Source organism: Gopherus evgoodei, chromosome 1, assembly GCF_007399415.2.
Source record: "Gopherus evgoodei ecotype Sinaloan lineage chromosome 1, rGopEvg1_v1.p, whole genome shotgun sequence".
NCBI classification, from domain to species: domain Eukaryota; kingdom Metazoa; phylum Chordata; order Testudines; family Testudinidae; genus Gopherus; species Gopherus evgoodei.
In genome coordinates this window covers 269,018,936-269,038,939 of record NC_044322.1, presented here as the reverse complement: position 1 = coordinate 269,038,939, position 20,004 = coordinate 269,018,936, and the positions used below count along the sequence as shown (strand labels likewise).

General features: G+C 52.0%; 1 protein-coding gene across 1 annotated transcript in view; it reads right to left on the bottom strand.

Moving 5' to 3' along the window:
* Nucleotides 1–20,004, bottom strand: part of LOC115642161 (cytokine receptor common subunit beta-like) — a 35,349-nt gene that overhangs the window by 6,349 nt on the left and 8,996 nt on the right. Inside the window, exons 6-11 of the mRNA XM_030545605.1 lie at nt 14,469–14,640; nt 9,715–9,850; nt 9,464–9,624; nt 8,919–9,064; nt 8,644–8,815; nt 158–248 (exon numbers count right to left, since the gene is read on the bottom strand). Of these exons, the coding sequence (XP_030401465.1) occupies nt 158–248; nt 8,644–8,815; nt 8,919–9,064; nt 9,464–9,624; nt 9,715–9,850; nt 14,469–14,640 (878 nt within the window). The remainder of the gene's footprint in view (nt 1–157; nt 249–8,643; nt 8,816–8,918; nt 9,065–9,463; nt 9,625–9,714; nt 9,851–14,468; nt 14,641–20,004) is intronic.

Sequence of the window (20,004 nt, the reverse complement as noted above, 5' to 3'; positions counted from 1 at the left end):
TCAAGCTGCTGGCCAACATGGAGAGATCTCTGAACTGCCCTCTAGGCATATCTCCTGCTCAACTAAGCCCTAGGATAGGGGTGTGCCCATGCAGCACCTCCCTGCACTCACTCTACCAATGTACCTGGCATATCTCCAACTCCCAGTGCACACTTACCTGAGTAGGGATCTATAACCGTACCAGCCAAATGCTATCAGCATGATGGTGAAGACTGGGACCAGCAGTGGGAGAATCAGTTGTGACTCGGCTGAGGCAGATAAATGAAAGAGAGAGAGAGAGAGAGAGAGATAAAGAGACAGCAACACAAAATAGCTTCATTCTATTTCAAACCTTACAGTCTGGATGCTCTTGAGGGATGATACTGAGGTCAGGAAAATATAGGTTGCCTATCAAGTCACGTGTCCTAACTGATAGGTCTGTTAGACCATGGAATACTCTCCCAGTTCTCCCAGGAGGTGCTGTGGAAATGGGGTTCCCCTCTACAGATTGCATTAGGTCAAGCCCCTGTTCTCCCCAGTCTCATGTTAGGACGATTAAAAAAAAAAACCCTAAAGAAATTCCCAGAGCAAAGAACTTTGTTGAAGTGAAGCTCAGGCTGAGGGCTTGTCTATACTCTTGGCTAAATCAGCATTGTTGCGATCAATGTAGAGGTGTAGATTTAATGGGTCTGGTAAAGATCTGCTAAGATGATGGGAAAGCATTCTCCTGTTGACATGTGTACGCCGTCTTCCTGAGAGGCAGATGGTAAGTCAGCTGGAGAATGTCTCCTGTCGACACACCATGGGGATCTGGGGGTCATAGTGGACCACAAGGTAAATATGTGTGAATAGTGTAACAGTGTTGCAAAAAAAACCAAACAAATCCTACAAACATCATTCTGTGATGTATTAGCAGGAGTACTGTAAATAAGACACGAGAAGTAATTCTCGCGTTCTACTCCACATTTCAGGAAAGATGTGGACAAACTGGAGAAAGTCCAGAGAAGAGCAACAAAAATGATTAATGGTCTAGAAAACATGACCTAAGAGGCAATATTGAAAAAACTGGGTTTGTTTAGTCTGGAAAAGAGAAGACTGAGGGGACATGACAACAGTTTTCTAGTACCTAAAAGGTTGTCACAAGGAGGCGGGAGAAGAATTATTCTTCTTAACTTCTGAAGATAGGACAAGAAGCAATGGGCTTTAACTGCAGGAAGGACGGTTTAGGTTGGACATTAGGAAAAACTTCCTACTGGCAGGTTAGGAAGCACAGGTTAAGTACTGGAATAAATTGCCTAGGGAGAGTGTGGAATCTCCATTATTGGAGATTTTTAAGAGCACGTTAGACAAACACCTGTCAGGGATGGTCTAGATAATACTTAGTCCTGCCATGAGTGCAGGGGACTAGAACAGATGACCTCTCGAGGTCCCTTCCAGTCTTATAATTCTATGGTGTAGACCAGGGGTCCCCAACGTGGTGCCCATGGGTGCGGGCATCTAAATGCGCCCATGTCCTGGCTGGCGGTGGAGCATCCGCCGAAATGCCGCCGAATTTCGGCGGCATTTCAGCAGAGACGCCTCTCGATGACGCCACTTGCCACTGACAAGAGGCGTCATCGAGAGGCGTCGCCCCCAAATTTCTGCGGCATTTTGGTGGCAACGCCTCTCGATGACGCTGCTTGCCGCTGACAAGTAACGTCATTGAGAGGCTTCGCTGCCGAAATGCCGCAGAAATTCGGCAGCATTTCGGTGGATGCTCCACTGCCGCCATGGTCCTTCGTCTGGTGCCCGACAGACGAAAAGGTTGGGGACCATTGGTGTAGACGCTGCTGTAAGTTGACCTAAATTTCATCTATTTCAGTTGCGTAATTTACGTAATTCATGTAACTGAAGTAAGGTCACTGAGATCGACTTACAGCTTTAGTGTAGACCAACCCTCTGAGAACAGATCAGTAATGTCCAGTGAAGATCCTTACAAGAACGTTGCAGATATCAACAAAAAAAAGACTTGCAGTTAAGTGTAAATGTACAAGAAACACAAACATTTGAGATTCTGGAAATTCACTATTAAGGCCTATTCAATCAACTCTCCTGTTTGTACAGGTTCAGGAAGCCAGTCAGGGATCAGGAACCACACCATGATATCTAGTGACCAATCACACAGCCTGAATTCCAAATGCTGAACAACACACCTATGAAGCAATGCTGCTCTGAATGACCAGAGAAACCCCTTTAGGCTCTGACAGATTTGCTTAAAATCAGTTACAAAGAGCCCATCTTTTCGTTATTTCACAGACATGAAAATGTTGTTCAGAATGAACAGTTCAACCAGCTCCACTGATTGATCTCTTTCTACCTTCTAGCATGGATCATTTCTTCCCTTCTCCAGCCCTCCACTTAGATCCACAAATTTCTCTGACTGGCCTTGTAGCGTGCTGAGCACCGCTCCAGCTCTGAAGGGATTGGAAAAGGCCTGCAGAGGGCTGGGGAAGGAAGAAAAACCCTGGCTGATTGGGGGAAGTGGCTGCAGCTGGGGCCATGCCCCAAACTAAGCAACTGGGCCTTATAAGAAGGCCAGGGCAGCCAAGAGCTTAGCAGGTTCTCTCTGGTCTGTGAGGGAGCAGGGCCTGGCTGCCTAGTAGAAATGGTACTAGGAGTGAAGCAGGGCTGGGGAAAGCCAGAGGAGCAGGCGAGCTCCTGGCTGGCAACTCCCCAGGCTGCAAGGCCTGGTTTAAGGCCTAAGAGGGTACTGGGTGGTAGAGGAAGGCAGCAGGTCCGAACCCCCTTGCCTGTGATGAGTGGCTTATACTGCAGTCTGCCCCAAGGTGGAAGGGTAGATGGTGACTGACAATAGCCCAGACTGAGGTGGGGTGGGGTTAGTGGGTGGGGGTTCCCCTGGGTGGGGAGACCGAGAACCTGAGAGTGTGGAGGTTCTGCCAGGGGGGCAGCAACCCAGAAAAAGGGGTACTGGGGTCCGGGAGGGACGCGGGTGCCCCAGCGGTAGCAGATCACTGGCTGACAAAGGGTGCTCCAGAGGGCTAGTGAGCTAATTCCCACAGATGACTAGCAGGAGGTGCTGCAGGAGTGAGCGTGGTATAGGAGCAGTTCTCATGCAGGAAGCAACGGATCACAACTTCCATCCTGTAGTGTTTCTCAGCAAAAAACTGTCTGAGAGGCAAAGTCACTGGTCAGTCAGTGAAAAGGAATGCTTTGCCATTGTGTACGCCCTGAAAAAGCTATGCCCATGTTTGGGGACGGCGGTTCCAGCTACAAACTGACTATGCTGCACTAAAGTGGCTTCATACTGCCAAGGGGAACAACAAAAAAATTCTTCCTTGAAGTTTAGCTCTCCAACATTTTGATTTTCAAATTCAGCACATCTCAGGAGCTTCTAACAAAGTAGCTGATGCTCTCTCCCATAACAGTTTCCCACAATCCAGTAGTTAAAAAGTGTTCTTAAAATGTAAAAGTCTGTTAGTTATATACTTAGTGGTATATGTAAAGGTGCATGTGTTGTATTAATCTGTTTATTTTTAAAGTTCTAGGAGGTAATCGCCGCCACTGAGGTTCCCCACTGTCTGCAATTTGGGGGGGGTGTCATAAACAGATAGCTAAGGGTTAATGTTCTTTTACCTGTAAAGGGGTAACACCAGTAACCTGAAACACCTGACCAGAGGACCAATCAGGAAACAAGACTTTTTCAAATCTGGGTGGAGGGAAGTTTGTGTGTGAGTTCTTTGTTTTTTGTCTTGGGTCTGACCCTCTCGGCTCTGAGAGTGATCTTTCTGTCTCCTGGCTTTCTAATTTCTGTTTCCAAGTTGTAAGTACAAAGATAGGAAGACCATCGGTTTATATTGTTTTCTTTTGTATTTACATGGGGTAGTTGCTGGAATGTTTTGAATTGTATTCTTTTTGAATAAGGCTGTTTATTCATTTTTTTCTTTTAAGCAAATGACCCTGTATTTGTCACCTTAATACAGAAAGACCATTTTTATGTCCTTTTCTTTCTTTTTATATAAAGCCTTCTTTTTAAGACTTGTTGGAGTTTTTTCTTTAGTGGGGACTCCAGGGAATTGAGTCTGCAGCTCACTAGGGAATTGGTGGGAGGAAGAAGTCAGGGGGGAAAATCTCTGTTAGATTTACTAACCTGACTTTGCATACCCTCTGGGTGAGGGGGGAAGTACTTGTGTTTCCAGGACTGGAAACAGGGAGGGTGGAGTCCCTCTGTTTAGATTCACGGAGCTTGCTTCTGTATATCTCTCCAGGAACCCAGGGAGGGAACACCCGGAGGGGGGAAGGGAAATGGTTTATTCCCCTTTGTTGTGAGACTCAATGAATCTGAGTCTGGTGGTCCCCCGAGGAAGGTTTTGGGGAGACCACAGTGCGCCAGGCACTGTATAGATTCCTGGCTGGTGGCAGCTGTCACGGAGTCACCGGGCGATGCTCTGGAACTGCTCCCCACCAAGCCAGTTAGGACTTTGGGGAGCCTTCTCTCCCTTGGAGCAGACTTGTTCAGGGCAAGAAGCTCACACAGCTTCACCTCCTGGGTCTCTCCTTGGAGCATTCAGCATCCTTTGCCCCTCCATGCACTTCCCACAGCGAGTTCACCCCAGCGGGGTCCTGGGGAAGCCACCGGGTTCTGCACCCCCACTTTGCAGTCAGACGTGACTCTCAGCCAGCCAGTAAAACTGAGGTTTATTCGATGACAGGAACAGGGTCTAAAACAGAGCTTGTAGATATAGCGAACCGGACCCCTCGGCCGGGTCCATTCTGGGGGTCAGTGAGCCAGACCCCCACGTCTGCCCTCAGCCAGCTCCAGACTAACAACCCCTCCCAGCCCTTCCTCTCTCCTCAGCCCCTTTCCCGGGCCAGGAGGTCACCTGATTCCTTTGTCTCCAACACCTTCAGCTGGCACCTTTGCAGAGGAGGGGCCCAGGCCATCAGTTGCTAAGAGACAGAGTGTTAGGCATTTAGGTGCACTGGCCCTTTGCTCTGCCAGATACTTAAGAACTGCCATGGGGACACTGAGGCACCAATACAGTATTCAGAGAAAACATTAAGCACTTTCCCACTTCGTCACAGCAGCTTTACCAGGTCCAAGCTGGTAACTAAGCTTGGAGGTTTTCATGCTAACACCCATATTTTGGACGCTAAGGTCCAGATCTGGGAAAAATGTTATGACACACGGGTGCCCCAGCGGTAGCAGATCACTGGCTGACAAAGGGTGCTCCAGAGGGCTAGTGAGCTAATTCCCACAGATGACTAGCAGGAGGTGCTGCAGGGGTGAGTCCACACACTTACAAGTGGTGAAGAATGTGGGCAGAAGTGGTACGCCTCTGACACAAGAGGCCAGAGCAAGGACAGTGGGACTATTGTATAGAGACTTTGGAAGGGGACAATGAAACCCCGGTATACTGGGGTGTATTTTGCAGAGGCCCCAGAGGTTAACTCTAGGTGGGGGACAGACATCAGTGCCCTGGCAGAAGGGGGCTGATGACCCACAGACACTATGGGAGGTGCAGTGTGCCCTCCATGGACAGTTGGGCCGGCTGGCAGAAGAGCAGCAGGCCCTGGTAAAACTCCTCTGACAGGAGTTTCAGAGGAAACAGGGAGAGTGGCATGGAGAAACTCACGAGAGACTGAGAGCCAGGGCCAGGGGGCCTGTGGCTGAGTGCCAGACATGTTATGTCTGCTTAAGGCACGCACGTGTAAAAACGGATTGTCCCTATTGGAGTGGAGGCCGGGAGCCTTATCCAAGAGAGAAAGAGGGGCAAGTTCCGGGGACTGTCTGCCGGGTGAGGAGACCCGGGCAGCTGCCAGCCTGTGGGCAGAAGGGCTACCCGCAATGGGCATGCCCAGGCCCAAGTTGGAGGGTCCAGATCCACGCTGCTGGAGCGGTGGGACCCGAGAGGGACCGAAGAGGAGCAAAGGCAGCAAAGAGGCGGGGAGCCTGTTAGGGCTGCCATCTCCCAGAACATATTAGGAGGCACTGCCCCCTCAGGGGAACTGAGGAGCAGCCGGAAGAGGTGCCTGATGGCCTGGAGGGGCCAAAACTAGAGGAGGTAATGACTGGGATGGAAGGAACCCTGCAGGAGGGTGAGACCCAGACCATCACGGAGCCTGTCACAGAGAAGGAAACCCAGACCGAGTGGGGCTGGCAGGAGGCTGGGACCCAGATGGTAATGGAGAAGGGAACTGTGGAACCCAGACCCTGAGGGAAGAGGGCTTCGGGGATTCTGGCCTGTGCGCACAGCTGGAGGCTACAGAGGGGCGGTGCCGAGGTGAAGGCCTTGGACCTCACTAAGGAGTATGAGGCCATTGTCGAGGAGGAGACCCACTTGCGGAAGTGGCTAGAGGACTCCAAGAAGAAGCGCGCAGCTCTGGAGGCCCATGGGCAACTGGTCCAGGCCAGGAGACACCCCTACCCCCAGAGGTGGTGATCTTGAGGAGGGGGGTGGGATGTAGCAGGGTGGAAAAGGCCTGCAGAGGACTGGGGCTGGGGAAGGGAGCAAAACCCCAACTGACTGGGGGAAGTGGCTGCAGCTGGGGCCACACCCAAACAGACAATTGGGCCTTATAAGAAGGTCAGGGCAGCCAAGAGCTTAGCAGGCTCTCTCTGGTCTGAGAGAGAGCAGGGCCTGGCTGCCTAGCAGAAAGGATACTAGGAGTGAAGCAGGGCTGGGAAAAGCCAGGGGAGCTCCTAGCTGGCAACTCCCTAGGCTACAAGGCCAGGTTTAAGGTCTAAGAGGGTACTGGGTGGTAGAGGAAGGCAGTAGGTCCAAACCCCCTTGCCTGTGATGAGTGGCTTATACTGCAGTCTGCCCCGGGGGGTGGGGGGCTAGATGGTGACTGGCAGTAGCCCAGACTGAGGCGAGGTGGGGTTAGTGGGTGGCAGTTCCCCAGGGGGGCAGCAACCCAGAGAAAGGGGGTACTGGGTCCAGGAGGGATCTGGGGGCCCAGCGGTACCAGATCATCAGCTGACAAAGGGTGCTCCAGAGGGCTAGTGAGCTAATTCTCACGGATGGCCAGCAGGAGGCACCATAGGGTGAGTCCGCACGCTTACAGGCCTCCAGCCCCATTTTCAACCTGACCACATCCACTGGGATCCAGTCTGCCCGGTTCCTCTTAAGGGTAGTAACCTGGAAACATCAAAGGCTGCAATGCAGACATACAATGTGGAGATTACAGTCATGTGACACTCTGTACCTTTGGGGAGCATGCTGTAACCCCCATATTCCTCATTTTCATATAATTGTGATCTTACATATAAAGCATGCCTTGTAAGGTATCAGGGGAAAGGTGATGATGTGCTGAAAGTAATTTTCTCTATCCATATATGTAGATCATAAATGCACATGGAGTTATTATAATTGTGTAGAATGATTGAAACTAAAACCTACTGTAAATTAGGAGAATCAGGCAGATATTAGCTCCCCAGAGGCAACAGCAAGGAAAGTAACCAATGCCAGGGCAGGGTGTCAAACAATCCATCAACAGCCATTGTCCAGCAAGGGAGCTATAATGCAATGACTCACCTGCAGGAGGCCACACCAGGGGAATTGCTCAACCTTGCTTGGAGAGATTCAGTAATGCTCACCTGACTCTGGGGCACGGGGAAAAGCCAAGAGAGGAGAAAGGACATGATAAAAGGGAGAGACATTTGGCATGCTCTTCCTCTCTCTTCCATCTACATTTACAGACACCACACCAAGCGACTGAAGCGCTGATCAAAGGGGAGAGCCTGGCTGAAGAGCAACCAGCCAGCCTGTGGTGAGAAGCATCTAAGTTTGTAAGTACATTGAAAGTGTTAAGATCAGCTTAGAATGTGTTTTGCTTTTATTTCCTTTGACCAAATCTGACTTGTTAGGCTTTGACTTATAATCACTTAAAATTTATCTTTGTAGTTAATAAATCTGTTTGTTTATTCTACCTGAAGCAGTGTGTGTGGTTTGAACCATGTCAGAGTCTCTCCTTGGGAAAACAAGCCTGGTACATATCAATTTCTTTGTTAAATTGACAAACTCATATAAGCTTGCAGCACCCAGTGGGCATAACTGGACACTGCAAGATGCAGATTCCTAGGGTTGTCTGGAACGGGAGATATTGACTAGTGTCATTTTGTTGCAAGTAGCTAGGAGCAGCTTACATGCCAGAGGCTGTGCGTGAACAGCCCAGGAGGGGAGGTTCTCACAGCAGAGCAGGGTAAGGCTGGCTCCCAGAGTCAAAGATTGGAGTGACCTAGCAGATCACCGGTCTATATAACACCAGAGGGGAATGTCACACCTCCCTAATTTTCCTGGGAATCATGGAACTAAAACTGCTATACGACAGTGTAGGTAGTTCATGCCTCTAATCCTGCTTGTGGAGGCCCCCCTTCCCTCCTCACCTAGTGCATCCACTTCCAGCCCCTGATTTGCATATAGTTTTCTGGCTCCCATGGAGAATGGCAGCCCTGGACTCCCGTTCAGATAAGCCAATTATACTCCTTCTCTGTGATCTGAAGCATGCAGCCAGGTACCAAGGGGACCCTGGTCAGTCTCTTTGCTCAATTAACTGTATGAAACCCTGGTTCCCCATAAACCCCAGCTAAGGGACCCGTTTATCTAGGGAGGGAACTGACCCCCTCCCCCAAAGCCCCAAGCCACTAGCCCAACTGGGATGTACCACTCTCAGTTTCCCAGGTGCACTCCTCACTCCACTCGCTCCAGAGCCCATTGTAGCTGTCCAAGTGCACCCTCGCCCGCATTTTTCCCCTATAGTGTGTGGAGGGCTCCAGCATCTGCAGGGTGAAGATGAAGGGAGGCTTGTCATTGCTGATGTTTACAAGCTGGGCATTCTGGGAAGAGAAGAGGAGAAGAGATGGAGGAGGGGTGAGGAACTCTTTGTCCCATCCACCCACCTCCCCAGAGTCCTAGGCTCCCAGCAGTACCATCACCTACCTCTATGAAGTCACCAGTCTTCCAATACAAGAATTCATATCTCTGGCCTATATAGCCATAGCTTAGGATCTGTTTTGTCCATCTCAGCTCATACTTCTGGTCTTTCGTCTTTGTCATTGTCACGTTGACAGGTGCAAGTGGCTTGACTAGAACACAAACAACGCATTAGGAACATGCATCCATCTCCTAGCTTATCTTTCTGCCCATTCCCTTTCCCACTCTGCTTTGTGGGCAGTATTAAGGATACATGGGTGCAAAACTTGTTGCCTGAGCAGACGAGCACCAAGGACTGCTAACAGCAGTGCCCCTATCTGACTCATCTCATCTCCACATGCCCATTCTGTACCTCCTCATGGCAGTGCTCTGTCGGTGCCTGTCAGGAGCTCCAGTGCTGGGAGCTTCCTTTACCAGCCCTCTGCCCCACCCACACATCACTGTCTAGCTCTTTTGTTAACCATTCCACCTCTCTGCCAACCCAAGCGTTTCCTAAGCTGGAGGAGAAACCACCAGATAACCCTGGGCTGAGTAACCAAATGGGCTCTCACTGTTTTTGTAGGCGTTAATCAGTTTCTCCTCCTTCTTGGGCCGGACAGTTATGAGGTACTGGCTCAGCCTGCTGGGGTTGGTGACATTGATCTCACAGCTGTGGAACAGGTAGTGGCTGCCAGGCAATTCCTCCTCATGGACTGGAGAGCATTCTGTCTCTCTGCGGAAGAGAGCAGCCAGGCCTGAGTGAGCAGGAGGGATAGTCAGATCCAGGAGGACAGGCATACGCTGCCATGGCTAGGTCACTTACTCTGATGACGGTGGGGTTCTGTAGAAGAGTGTGAACAAGACAGAGCTGGTGACCTCTCTCCTCACTTCCCAGCTGCACGTTAGCCGATCAACCCCATTGAAGAGGCAGCGAAGGTTCTTGGGCTGAGCCTCATCCCCTAGTGAGGAGCCAGTGGTTAGTGTAGCTCTGGGAGGGGCAGGGTTGGGAGGGATAGGGGGGACAGTGGAGCAGGGACTGATTGTGACCGTTGAGGGAAGAAAGGAAAACTTTTAGACCTGGTCTACACTACAGAGTTAGGTCGATGTAAGGCAGCTTACGTTGACCTAAGTAAGTAAATGTCTACACTAAAATTTAATCCCTGTTGATTTAACGCACCTGCTATGCTGACTTAATAACTCCACCTCCATGAGCAGCATAGAATTTAGATAGATGTAGTTAGGTAGAAGCAGTGTCAGTGTAGACACTGCGTTACTTACATCAGCCATTAGTGGCCTTCAGGAGGTGTCCCACAATGCCCCATTTTGACCACTCTGGTCACCATTTTGAACTTCATTGCTCAGCAGCCAGGTACACAGGAAGCCAGCCCTCCTCTTTAAAGCTCCATGAATTCTTGAAGTACCATTTTCTGTTTGCCCAGCTTGGAGAGCTCACCTAGCAGCTCTAGAGCAGGCACAGCTCTGAGCTAGACGTAGAAATGTCAACATCTAGGAGAAGGTCACTTGGGGCATGGAGGAGAAGGGCTACAGGAGGGACCAGCAGCAGCACCATGTGAAAGCCAAGGAGCTGTGGCAGGTGTATCAGAAGGCAAGGGAGGCTATTAATCACTCTGGTGTGTAGTTGCAGTCCTGCCATTTTTATGAAAAGCTGCATGCCATCCTCAGTGGAGACCCCACTACCACCCCCAAGAGCCCCATGGGTATTTCAGAGGAGCCCGAGTCACAGGCCCCTGCCATAAATTGAAAATGAGGTGGAGGAAGAAGAGAAGGAGGAGAATGGAGGACAGGTAACTGGGGGTTCCAGCCTCACAGTGAGCTAGGACCTGTTTTTGAGTCCTGAGCAGTCCAGCCAGTCCCTACAGTCCAGCATAGGTGAGTCTGATGCAGGGGAAGGAACCTCTGATAAGGCTGCAGTTTGCTTTGAAATTGTTGGGATGGAACACCCGAAGTAGCAGGACAGATCTGTTGATTTACTTTTTTTTACTTATGCCGGAAGAGGTAATGAAATAACCAATAGAGGTAGTGTTGCTATCCGCTTCTCATCCCCCTCTAGAGTTAGGAAGAAGGGTTCCCATAGAATAGTTTGTTTATGTGCACCAGGATGTCCCAGGAATCCTCCATAAAGACCTTGAGGAAACTGCTGGAGGTAGTCTGCAATCCCCTGCTGAAGGTTTCTGGGGAGAGCTGCCTTATTTCTTTCACCACAATAGGATATTTTCCCGCACCACTCAACGGACATCTATTCCATCTCCACCCTCCACCCTGGTGGAAAATTTCCCTCCTTTGCTTCACAGATATTATGCAGAACACAGCAGGCAGCTATAACCATGGGGATTTTTTTCACTGAGATCACTCACTTTCCACTAGAGTGAGCAGATAGCAAGTGTGAAAAATCGGGATGGAGTGCAGGGTAATAGGTGCCTATATAAGACAAAGCCTTGACTATTGGGATTGTCCCTATAAAATCGGGATATCTGGTCGCCTTATTCTCCACTGTCAATGCAGCTCTCATTTTGGTGTCTGAGTTGGAGGGCTGGGGCAAGCTCTGTACATAGATCCAGGAATATGGCCTTGCACATCCAAAAGTTCTGCAGCCACTGCTCATCATCCCAAATCCGCATGACAACGTGATCCCACCAGTCAATGCTTGTTTCTCGGACCCAGAACCAGCTCTCCATCATCTGCAGCTGCTCCGTGAATGCCTTCAACAACTTTGAATTGTTTCTTTCTATGTCCCACAGTAATCTAGCCTCCAAGGAATCATTATAGAAACCACAACTGCATTAAAAAGGCAAGAGGAAAAGCAACCAAGCAGTCTGCAAAATATCTTCAGGGTCTGTATACCAATGCAAGGAGTATGGGGAATAAGCAGGATGGACTGGAAGTCATGGTATATGAAGAAAATTATGACTTAATTGGCATTACAGAGACTTGGTAGGATACCTCTCATGATTGGAGGGATATAGTTTGTTCCAAATGGATAGGTATGAGGGGGGGGGGAGGAGGCAGCATTGTGCTGTACGTCAAGGATGTGGATACTTGCTCTGAGGTCCAAGAGGAAGTGAATGGCACAAATACTGAGAGTTTCTGGGCGAGGATAAAAATGAAAAAGCTTAGTAGTAATGTTATGGTGGGGGTCTATTATACAGCACCAAATCAAGAAGAGGAAGTGGATGAGGCATTCTACAAGCAGGTAACAAGATTAGCTAACACACATGAGCTAATATTAATGGGGGATTTTAACTTCCCTGATATCTGCTGGAAGACTATTACAGCAAAACATAGTATGTCTTTCAAATTCTTAGCATGTGTAGGGGACAACTTTGAAGAAACAACTAGGGGGTCATCCATTTTGGACCTGGTGTTGACCAGCGGGGATGAATTAGTTGTGAACATGAAGGTGGCCGGGAACTTGGGAGGAAGTGATCATGATCTGATAGAATTCAAGATCCTAAGGAAAGGAGGACATGAGAACAGCCAAACAAGAACACTGGACTTCAGAAAGATAGATTTCAGCCAACTTGGAGAAATAGTAGGAAAGGTCCCATGGAAAGACCAATTAGGAAGAAAAGGAGCCGAAGCGCGCTAGCCATTCCTAAAAGATGTAATATTAGAGGCTAAACATCAAGCTATTCTAATGCAGAAGAAAGATAAGAAGAGCCACAGGAAGCCAAAGTGGCTGCACAAGGAGTTTTTTACCTATCTAAAAACCAAGTGGGATACATCCAGGAAATGGAAGGAGGGCCGTGTCACTAAGGAAGTATACATGGGAATAGTGTGAGTGTGTAAGGACAAAATCAAGAAAGCCAAGGCAAGAATGAGTTACATCTGACAAGGAATGTTAAAGACAAGAAGAGAGTTCTACAAATGTGTCAGATGAAAAAGAAAAGTTGGGGATGATGTGGGCCTGCTGCTCAATGGAGAAAGTGAGCTGGTAATGGAAGATAGTAGGCATTAAGCAGCTATGCTACCTTCCTTTGCTTCAGTCTTTCACAGAAAAGAACATGTGACTGGATGACTAGTGAAGTTACCATAGATAATAAAGAGGAAGGGATGCAGATCAGAATAAATAAAGAACACGTCAGAGATCTTCTGACTAGTTTGAATGAATTCAGGTTAGCAGGGCTGGATGCAGGGCTGGTGTAACCACTAGGCAAACTAGGTGTCCGCCTAGGGCACCAAGATTTGGGGGTGCCAAAAAGCAGTGCCCCCAATTTTTTTTTACACTACAGTGGAGTTACATCTTAGGTGGGGGTTAGGTTCTAAGGTCAGCGCATAAGAGGAAAATCGTGTATAGTGAAAATTACCATAAAGTACAGTACACACAGTATACACTAGAAAAGGGGTCCTTAACCTACAGCACGTGTGCCAAAGGTGGCACATGAAACGATCTTTTTTTAATGGCAGGTCACCAGCCCGCTCAGCCCACTGCCGGCCTGGGGTTCCGGCTGGGATCCCAGGCTGGCAGTGAGCTGAGCAGGCCGGTGGCCGGGACTCTGGCTGGCAAGAGCCAGCGGATGGAACCCCAGCCCACTCAGCCCGCTCCTGGCCCTGCCTAGCCTGCTGCCGGCTGAGTGAACAAAACCCCAGGCTGGCAGCAGGCTCAGCAGCGGCCAGGACCTGCAGCCTGCTATTAAAACAAAGTCAGCTCACATGCCACCTTTGGCACACGTGCTTAGGTTGAGGACACAGAACATTATGGGATGCAGATGAAATTATGGGATGGCGAACACTGCATTCTGGGATGTTGAAATCATGTTCCCAGTCACCGCTGTGCCACTCATTTTGGCCCCATGAGGCATTGCAAAACCTTCCCAAAATACCCTGTGCTAGATGGTGGTGAGTTGCACACTGGGATAGCTACCCATGGTGCACTGCTCTCTGCATCGATGCAAGCAGCGCTGGTGAGGATGCGCACCACCAACACAAGGAGCATAGTGTGGACGCACAAAAGTGATTTAATCACTGCAGAGGCTGTATGCCAACATCATTTGGGTCAACATCATTTAGTAGTGTAGAGATGCCCTCTGTTTCAGGGTTTTCTATGAGAGCCCAGAGCATTACGCTGGTCCATTCATCCAAAAGATACAATCCACATATTGCAAGAGACAGAGAGACTGGCCTCTCCTGAGCCCACATCCCAAAACCCACCATCTCCACCGGCACTCACTGGCCCTATTGCTGAGAGGCCGGATACTGAGCACACCTAGAAGGGTCTCATCAAGGCGAGGGGTTTCAGGTGCAGTGGCAGGGGAAGTGTGTATAAGGAGATTGTACTGCCCCTGCCAGTGCTGCACTGGGACTGATACCTGTGCCATGGGACTCACCAGAGCACTGAAGTTTCCGCAGCTACTGCTCTGCTACCTATCAGTGGCACCAAATTCACTTAAAATAAGAGAACACCGGTGAAACTGGACCATTTTCATCAAATTCCAGAGATTCTCCAATGTCATCAGCTCAGCCCTCAAATCCTCTGGAAGCAAAGCACAATATCCCTCTGCTGCCAGGTTCTCATCACGTCCCCGCTTCTCCGCACGGCCCCTCAGCCTCCTGAATTACCTTCCTGGGACTTCCAGGACACGGCAGTGCTCCATTCGCTGGACTGCCCAGACCAACCAGCGCCCTGGCTCGGCTTGGATCGCACACGAGCTACATAGGTGCTGCCCGGCACAAGGGCATCACGCCTCAGCAGGCAATGGGAGGAGTTTGCGACTGACACCGAAGAAGAGTTCTGCCAATGGTGAAGAGATAGTGAGAAGTCAGGGGTAGGGGGGGGAGAGAGAGAAAGAGAGAGAGAGAGACTTGTTAGAGAGGCATGGGAGGATCCTTTTCTTGGGCAATTCTGCTTTAGCCAAGCACAGCCAGCGCTGTGATCTCGAGGTAAAGCGAAGCCAGATACTGCTTGTGCAGGGTTCATTGCTCTCATAGTGCAGAGGCTGCTTTTTACTTGATAGATCTCTGGCCATGACTAGCCAAGGCTGGATGGCACAGGATAAGACGGTTACTCACCTTTGTAACTGTTGTTCTTCGAGATGTGTTGCTCATATCCATTCCAGTTAGGTGTGCACGCCGTGCATGCACGTTCGTCGGGAAGACTTTTTACCCTAGCAACTCCAGTGGGCCGGCAGGTCGCCCCCTAGAGTGGCGCCGCCATGGCGCTCGATATATACCCTTGCCGGCCCACCCGCTCCTCAGTTCCTTCTTGCCGGCTACTCCGACAGTGGGGAAGGAGAGCGGCTGTGGAATGGATATGAGCAACACATCTCGAAGAACAACAGTTACAAAGGTGAGTAACCGTCTTTTCTTCTTCGAGTGATTGCTCATATCCATTCCAGGTAGGTGAATCCCAAGCCTTACCTAGGCGGTGGAGTCGGAGTGAGAAGCCGCGGCATGAAGCACTGCAGAGCCGAAGGCCGCGTCATCTCTGGACTGCTGGACCAGGGCGTAATGGGAAGCGAAGGTGTGGACAGAGGACCAGGTCACCGCCCTACAGATCTCCTGGATGGGCACGCGGGCAAGGAAAGCCATCGATGATGCTTGTGCCCTGGTGGAGTGTGCAGTCACATGGCCCGTAGGGGCGTGAGCCAGGTCATAACAGGTCCTGATACAGGACGTTACCCACAAGGATATCCTCTGTGAGGAAGTGGGAAGCCCTTTGATTCGGTCCGCTACTGCCACAAAGAGTTGGGGGGATTTGCGGAACGGTTTGGTCCTCTCCACATAAAACGCGAGTGCCCGACGGACATCAAGCAAGTGGAGTTGTTGCTCCCTGCGGGATGAATGGGGCTTTGGGAAAAAGACGGGGAGAAAGATCTCCTGGTTGACATGAAAGGCTGAGACCACTTTGGGGAGAAAGGCAGGGTGTGGCCTCAGCTGCACCTTGTCTTTATGGAAGACCGTATACGGGGGATCTACCATGAGGGCCCGGAGTTCTGACACCCGTCTGGCTGAGGTGATGGCCACCAGGAAAGCAGTCTTCCAGGAGAGAGAGAGCAGGGAGCAAGTCGCTAACGGCTCAAATGGAAGGCCCATGAGCTGAGTCAGAACCAGGTTGAGATCCCAGGTAGGGGCAGGGGGTCGAACCTGGGGGTAGAGACGTTCTAGACCTTTCAGGAATCTAGTCACTGAGAGAAAACCGAACGGCCGTCTCCTCCCGGGTGAAAGGTGGAGATAGCCGCCAGGTGAACTCGAAGGGACGATATCGCCAGGCCCTGCTGCTTGAGGGACCAGATGTAATCGAGAATACTGGCGATAGAAACCTCCATAGGGAGGGAACCCCTCTCCGTGCACCAACAGGAGAAACGCTTTCACTTGGCCGAGTACGTCGCTGTAGTGGAAGGTTTCCTGCTGCCCAGTAGTACCTGACGTACAGAGGTAGAGCACCGTAGTTCCAACCTGGTCAGCCACTCAGGAGCCACGCCGTGAGGTGTAGAGACTGGAGGTCCGGGTGACGGAGCCTGCCGTGGTCCTGGGTGATCAGGTCCAGGTAAAGGGGCAGGGGGACTGGGTCGGCCAGAGACAGATCCAGCAACATCGGATACCAATGCTGCCTGGGCCACGCTGGAGCTATCATAATCAAGCGGGCCCTGTCCCTGCGCACCTTCAGAAGGACCTTGTGGACAAGCGGGAATGGAGGGAACGCATAGAGCAGGTGAGTCATCCATGGGATAAGGAAGGTGTCCGCTACCGACCCTGGTTCTCGCCCTTGAAAAGAGCAGAACATCTGGCGTTTCCTGTTCCCTCTGGACGCGAAGAGGTCCAGCCGGGGATAACCCCACCTCTGGAAGAGTGAGAGGGCGACGTCCAGGCGAAGGGACCATTCGTGCGAAAGGAAGGATCCGCTCAGATGGTCTGCCAGCGTGTTCCGTACTCCGGGGAGAAAGGAAGCCATGAGGTGAATGGAGTGGGCTATACAAAAGTCCCAGAGCCGTATCGCCTCCTGACATAGGGGAGAGGATCTCGTGCCGCCCTGCTTGTTGATATAGTACATGGTCGTCGTGTTGTCAGTGAATACCGAGACACAGCGACCTTGAAGCTGATGGAAGAACGCTTGGCAAGCAAGACGGACCGCTCTCAACTCCTGTATGTTGATGTGGAGGGCCACTTCCTGAGGGGATCACTGGCCATGCGTCCTCAGGGTTCCGAGGTGGGCCCCCCAGCCCAGGTCGGAGGCATCCATTGTTAGGGATACCGAGGGTTGGGGCGGATGAAACGGGAGCCCTGCACACACTACGGACTGGTCTAGCCACCACCGGAGGGAATCCAATACCTCCTGGGGGGATGGTGATAACCGCGTCCAGCCGATGCCTGGCCGGACGGTATTGTGTGATAAGCCAAGACTGGAGGGGCCTCATGCGAAGCCGCGCATAACCCGTAACAAAGGTGCAGGCCGCCATGTGGCCTAAGAGGGTTAGGCACGTCCTTATAGAGGTCAAGGGTGCCGTCTGTAGGCGCCGAATGATGGCTGACAGCGACTGGAACCTGGGCAGTGGCAGAATGGCCCTGGCCAAGGTGGAGTCCAGAATGGCCCCGATGAACTCTATCCTCTGCATGGGGAGCAGAGTGGACTTGTCCACGTTGATAATGAGGCCCAAAGCTCCAAAGAGTCTGCTGATCTCGCGGACGTGGTTGCGGACCTGCGACTCTGACGTGCCTCGAACCAGCCAGTCGTCGAGATAGGGGAATACGTGTATGCGACTGCGCTGAAGATATGCGACGACGACCGCCATGCATTTCGTGAATACCCTCGGGGCCGTGGAGAGGCCAAATGGGAGGACTGCAAATTGATAATGGTGGCGGTCGACCACGAAACGAAGGAAGCGTCTGTGCTGCGGAAAAATGGCTATATGAAAATAAGTGTCCTGCATGTCGAGGGCGACGTACCAGTCTCCAGGATCCAGCGATGGGATAATGGTCCCCAGGGATACCATGTGGAATCTCAACTTCACCATATGTTTGTTCAGTTCCCGCAAGTTGAGGATAGGTCTGAGGCCTCCCTTGGCCTTGGGGATCAGAAAATAGCGGGAATAAAACCCTTTGCCCTTCTCGTTCTCCGGAACCGCCTCTATGGCTCCTTTGTCGAGGAGCGTCCGCACCTCCTGAAGGAGGAATAGCTCGTGAGAGGGGTCTCTGAAGAGGGACCGGGGGGGGGCGGGAGGGAGGGTATGAAATAAATTGCAGACGGTATCCCGTTTGCACAGTGCATAAGACCCAACGGTCGGAAGTTATTTGGGTCCACGCCAGGAGGAAGAACGAAAGGCAGTTGGAAAACGAGGGGGACGGATCCGAGGGGGAAACTGGTACAGCGTCCTCGGGCGCACCTTCAAAATGAAGGTTTTGGGCCAGGTGGGGCTTTAGAGGAGCCCTGATTCTGCCCCCCTTGGTTGCCCGATTGTCTGCGTCGGTCATTTCTGCTTCGGCGTCTACTAAAGTCCTGCCGCTGGCGAACTGGGGATAGGGCCGGCGCTGCGGTTGCTGTTGCGGCAGGAAGGGTCTACGCTGCGTCCCAGGCATGTTTATCCCTAGGAAGCGCAAGATGACCCTATTGTCTTTCAGGCTTTTCAGCCTGGGGTCCGTCTTCTCTGAAAACAGGCCCTGACCTTCGAACGGGAGGTCCTGGATGGTGTGTTGGAGCTCCGGAGGAAGGCCAGAAACCTGTAGCCAGGAGATGCGGCGCATTGTAACCCCGGAAGCCAGAGTTCTGGCGGCCAAGTCTGCCACGTCCAAGGATGCCTGCAATGAAGTTCTTGCAACCTTCTTGCCTTTATCAAGAATTGCCGCAAATTCTTGACACGCATCCTGAGGCAACAACTCCTTGAACTCATCGGCTGACACCCAGGAGTTATAGGCATAGCGGCTAAGGAGGGCCTGTTGGTTAGAGACCCTGAGTTGGAGGGCGCCCGCCGAGTAGACCTTCCAGCCTAGCAGGTCCATACGCCTCGCCTCCTTGGACTTCGGTGCTGGGGCCTGCTGCCCGTGGCGCTCCCTCTCGTTCACAAACTGCACGACGAGGGAGCACGGGGTTGGGTGTATATGCAGGTACTCATAACCTTTGGAGGGTGCCATATACTTGCGCTCCACCCCGCGTGCAGCAGGAGGGATGGAGGCCGGTGATTGCCAGATGGTATTAGCATTGGCTTGGATAGTCCTGATAAAGGGAAGGGCGACTCTGGTGGGAGCATCTGCTGAGAGAATGCTCACCACAGGATCTTCGATTTCCGAAACCTCCTCAGCCTGCAAGTTCAAGTTTTGCACTACACGCCTGAGGAGGTCCTGGTGCACCCTGAGGTCGAGTGGGGGAGGACTGGAGGATGACGTTCCCGCCACTGCCTCATCGGGGGAGGACAACGAGGAGACCCCCGGTAGGAGTGGGTCCATGGGGGGCTCCGTCTGTACCAGCACCTCTGATTCCGGAGGGAGCTCAGGGCCCTGCTAGTTGGATCGGTCTTCCCCTGCCGGAGAGGGGGGAGGGTGAGACAACGAGGCCTCCGGAGCCCTGTGCTCAGACGTCACAGGCTGAGGTGGAATGTGTTGAGGGCCCTGGGCTTGATGGTACGCCCAGGGCGTCCAGAAACCCCACTGCTGCGGTCCCTGATCCTGCGGAGGAGGGTCATGGAAGAGGGCCGCGGGTCTGTCTGCGTCTAGGGCGTACATGCTGTCTGTCTGCGATGAGACAGACGGCTGCCGGGAGGGCCATGGTGGGGCCGAATGTGGCTGGTAGGGCTCCCTAGGTCTCGACGCCGACGATCTTCTCGGTGCCGGGGACCAGTACCGGGAATCGTACCGGTGCTGGGATCGGGATCGGGACCGGGACCTGCCTCCGGCGCGGTGCCGGGAGGTCGACTGGGACCGGGACCTGCCACCAGCTAGGTGCTGGGAGGTCGACCGGGGTGCTGATCGCTGACGGGAACGGCTCCTGGAGTCTCGGTGCCGGTAGCGGCGACTCAATCCAAACCGGTGCCAGGAGTAGCGAGACTGTCTGGAGGATGACCGGCGCCACGAGTGCGACCGGTACTGCCGAGGGGAGCGGTGCCGGGACTGCAAACGGCGCCTGGAGCGAGAACGTCCACGGTGCCGGGACCTCGAAGGGGATCGG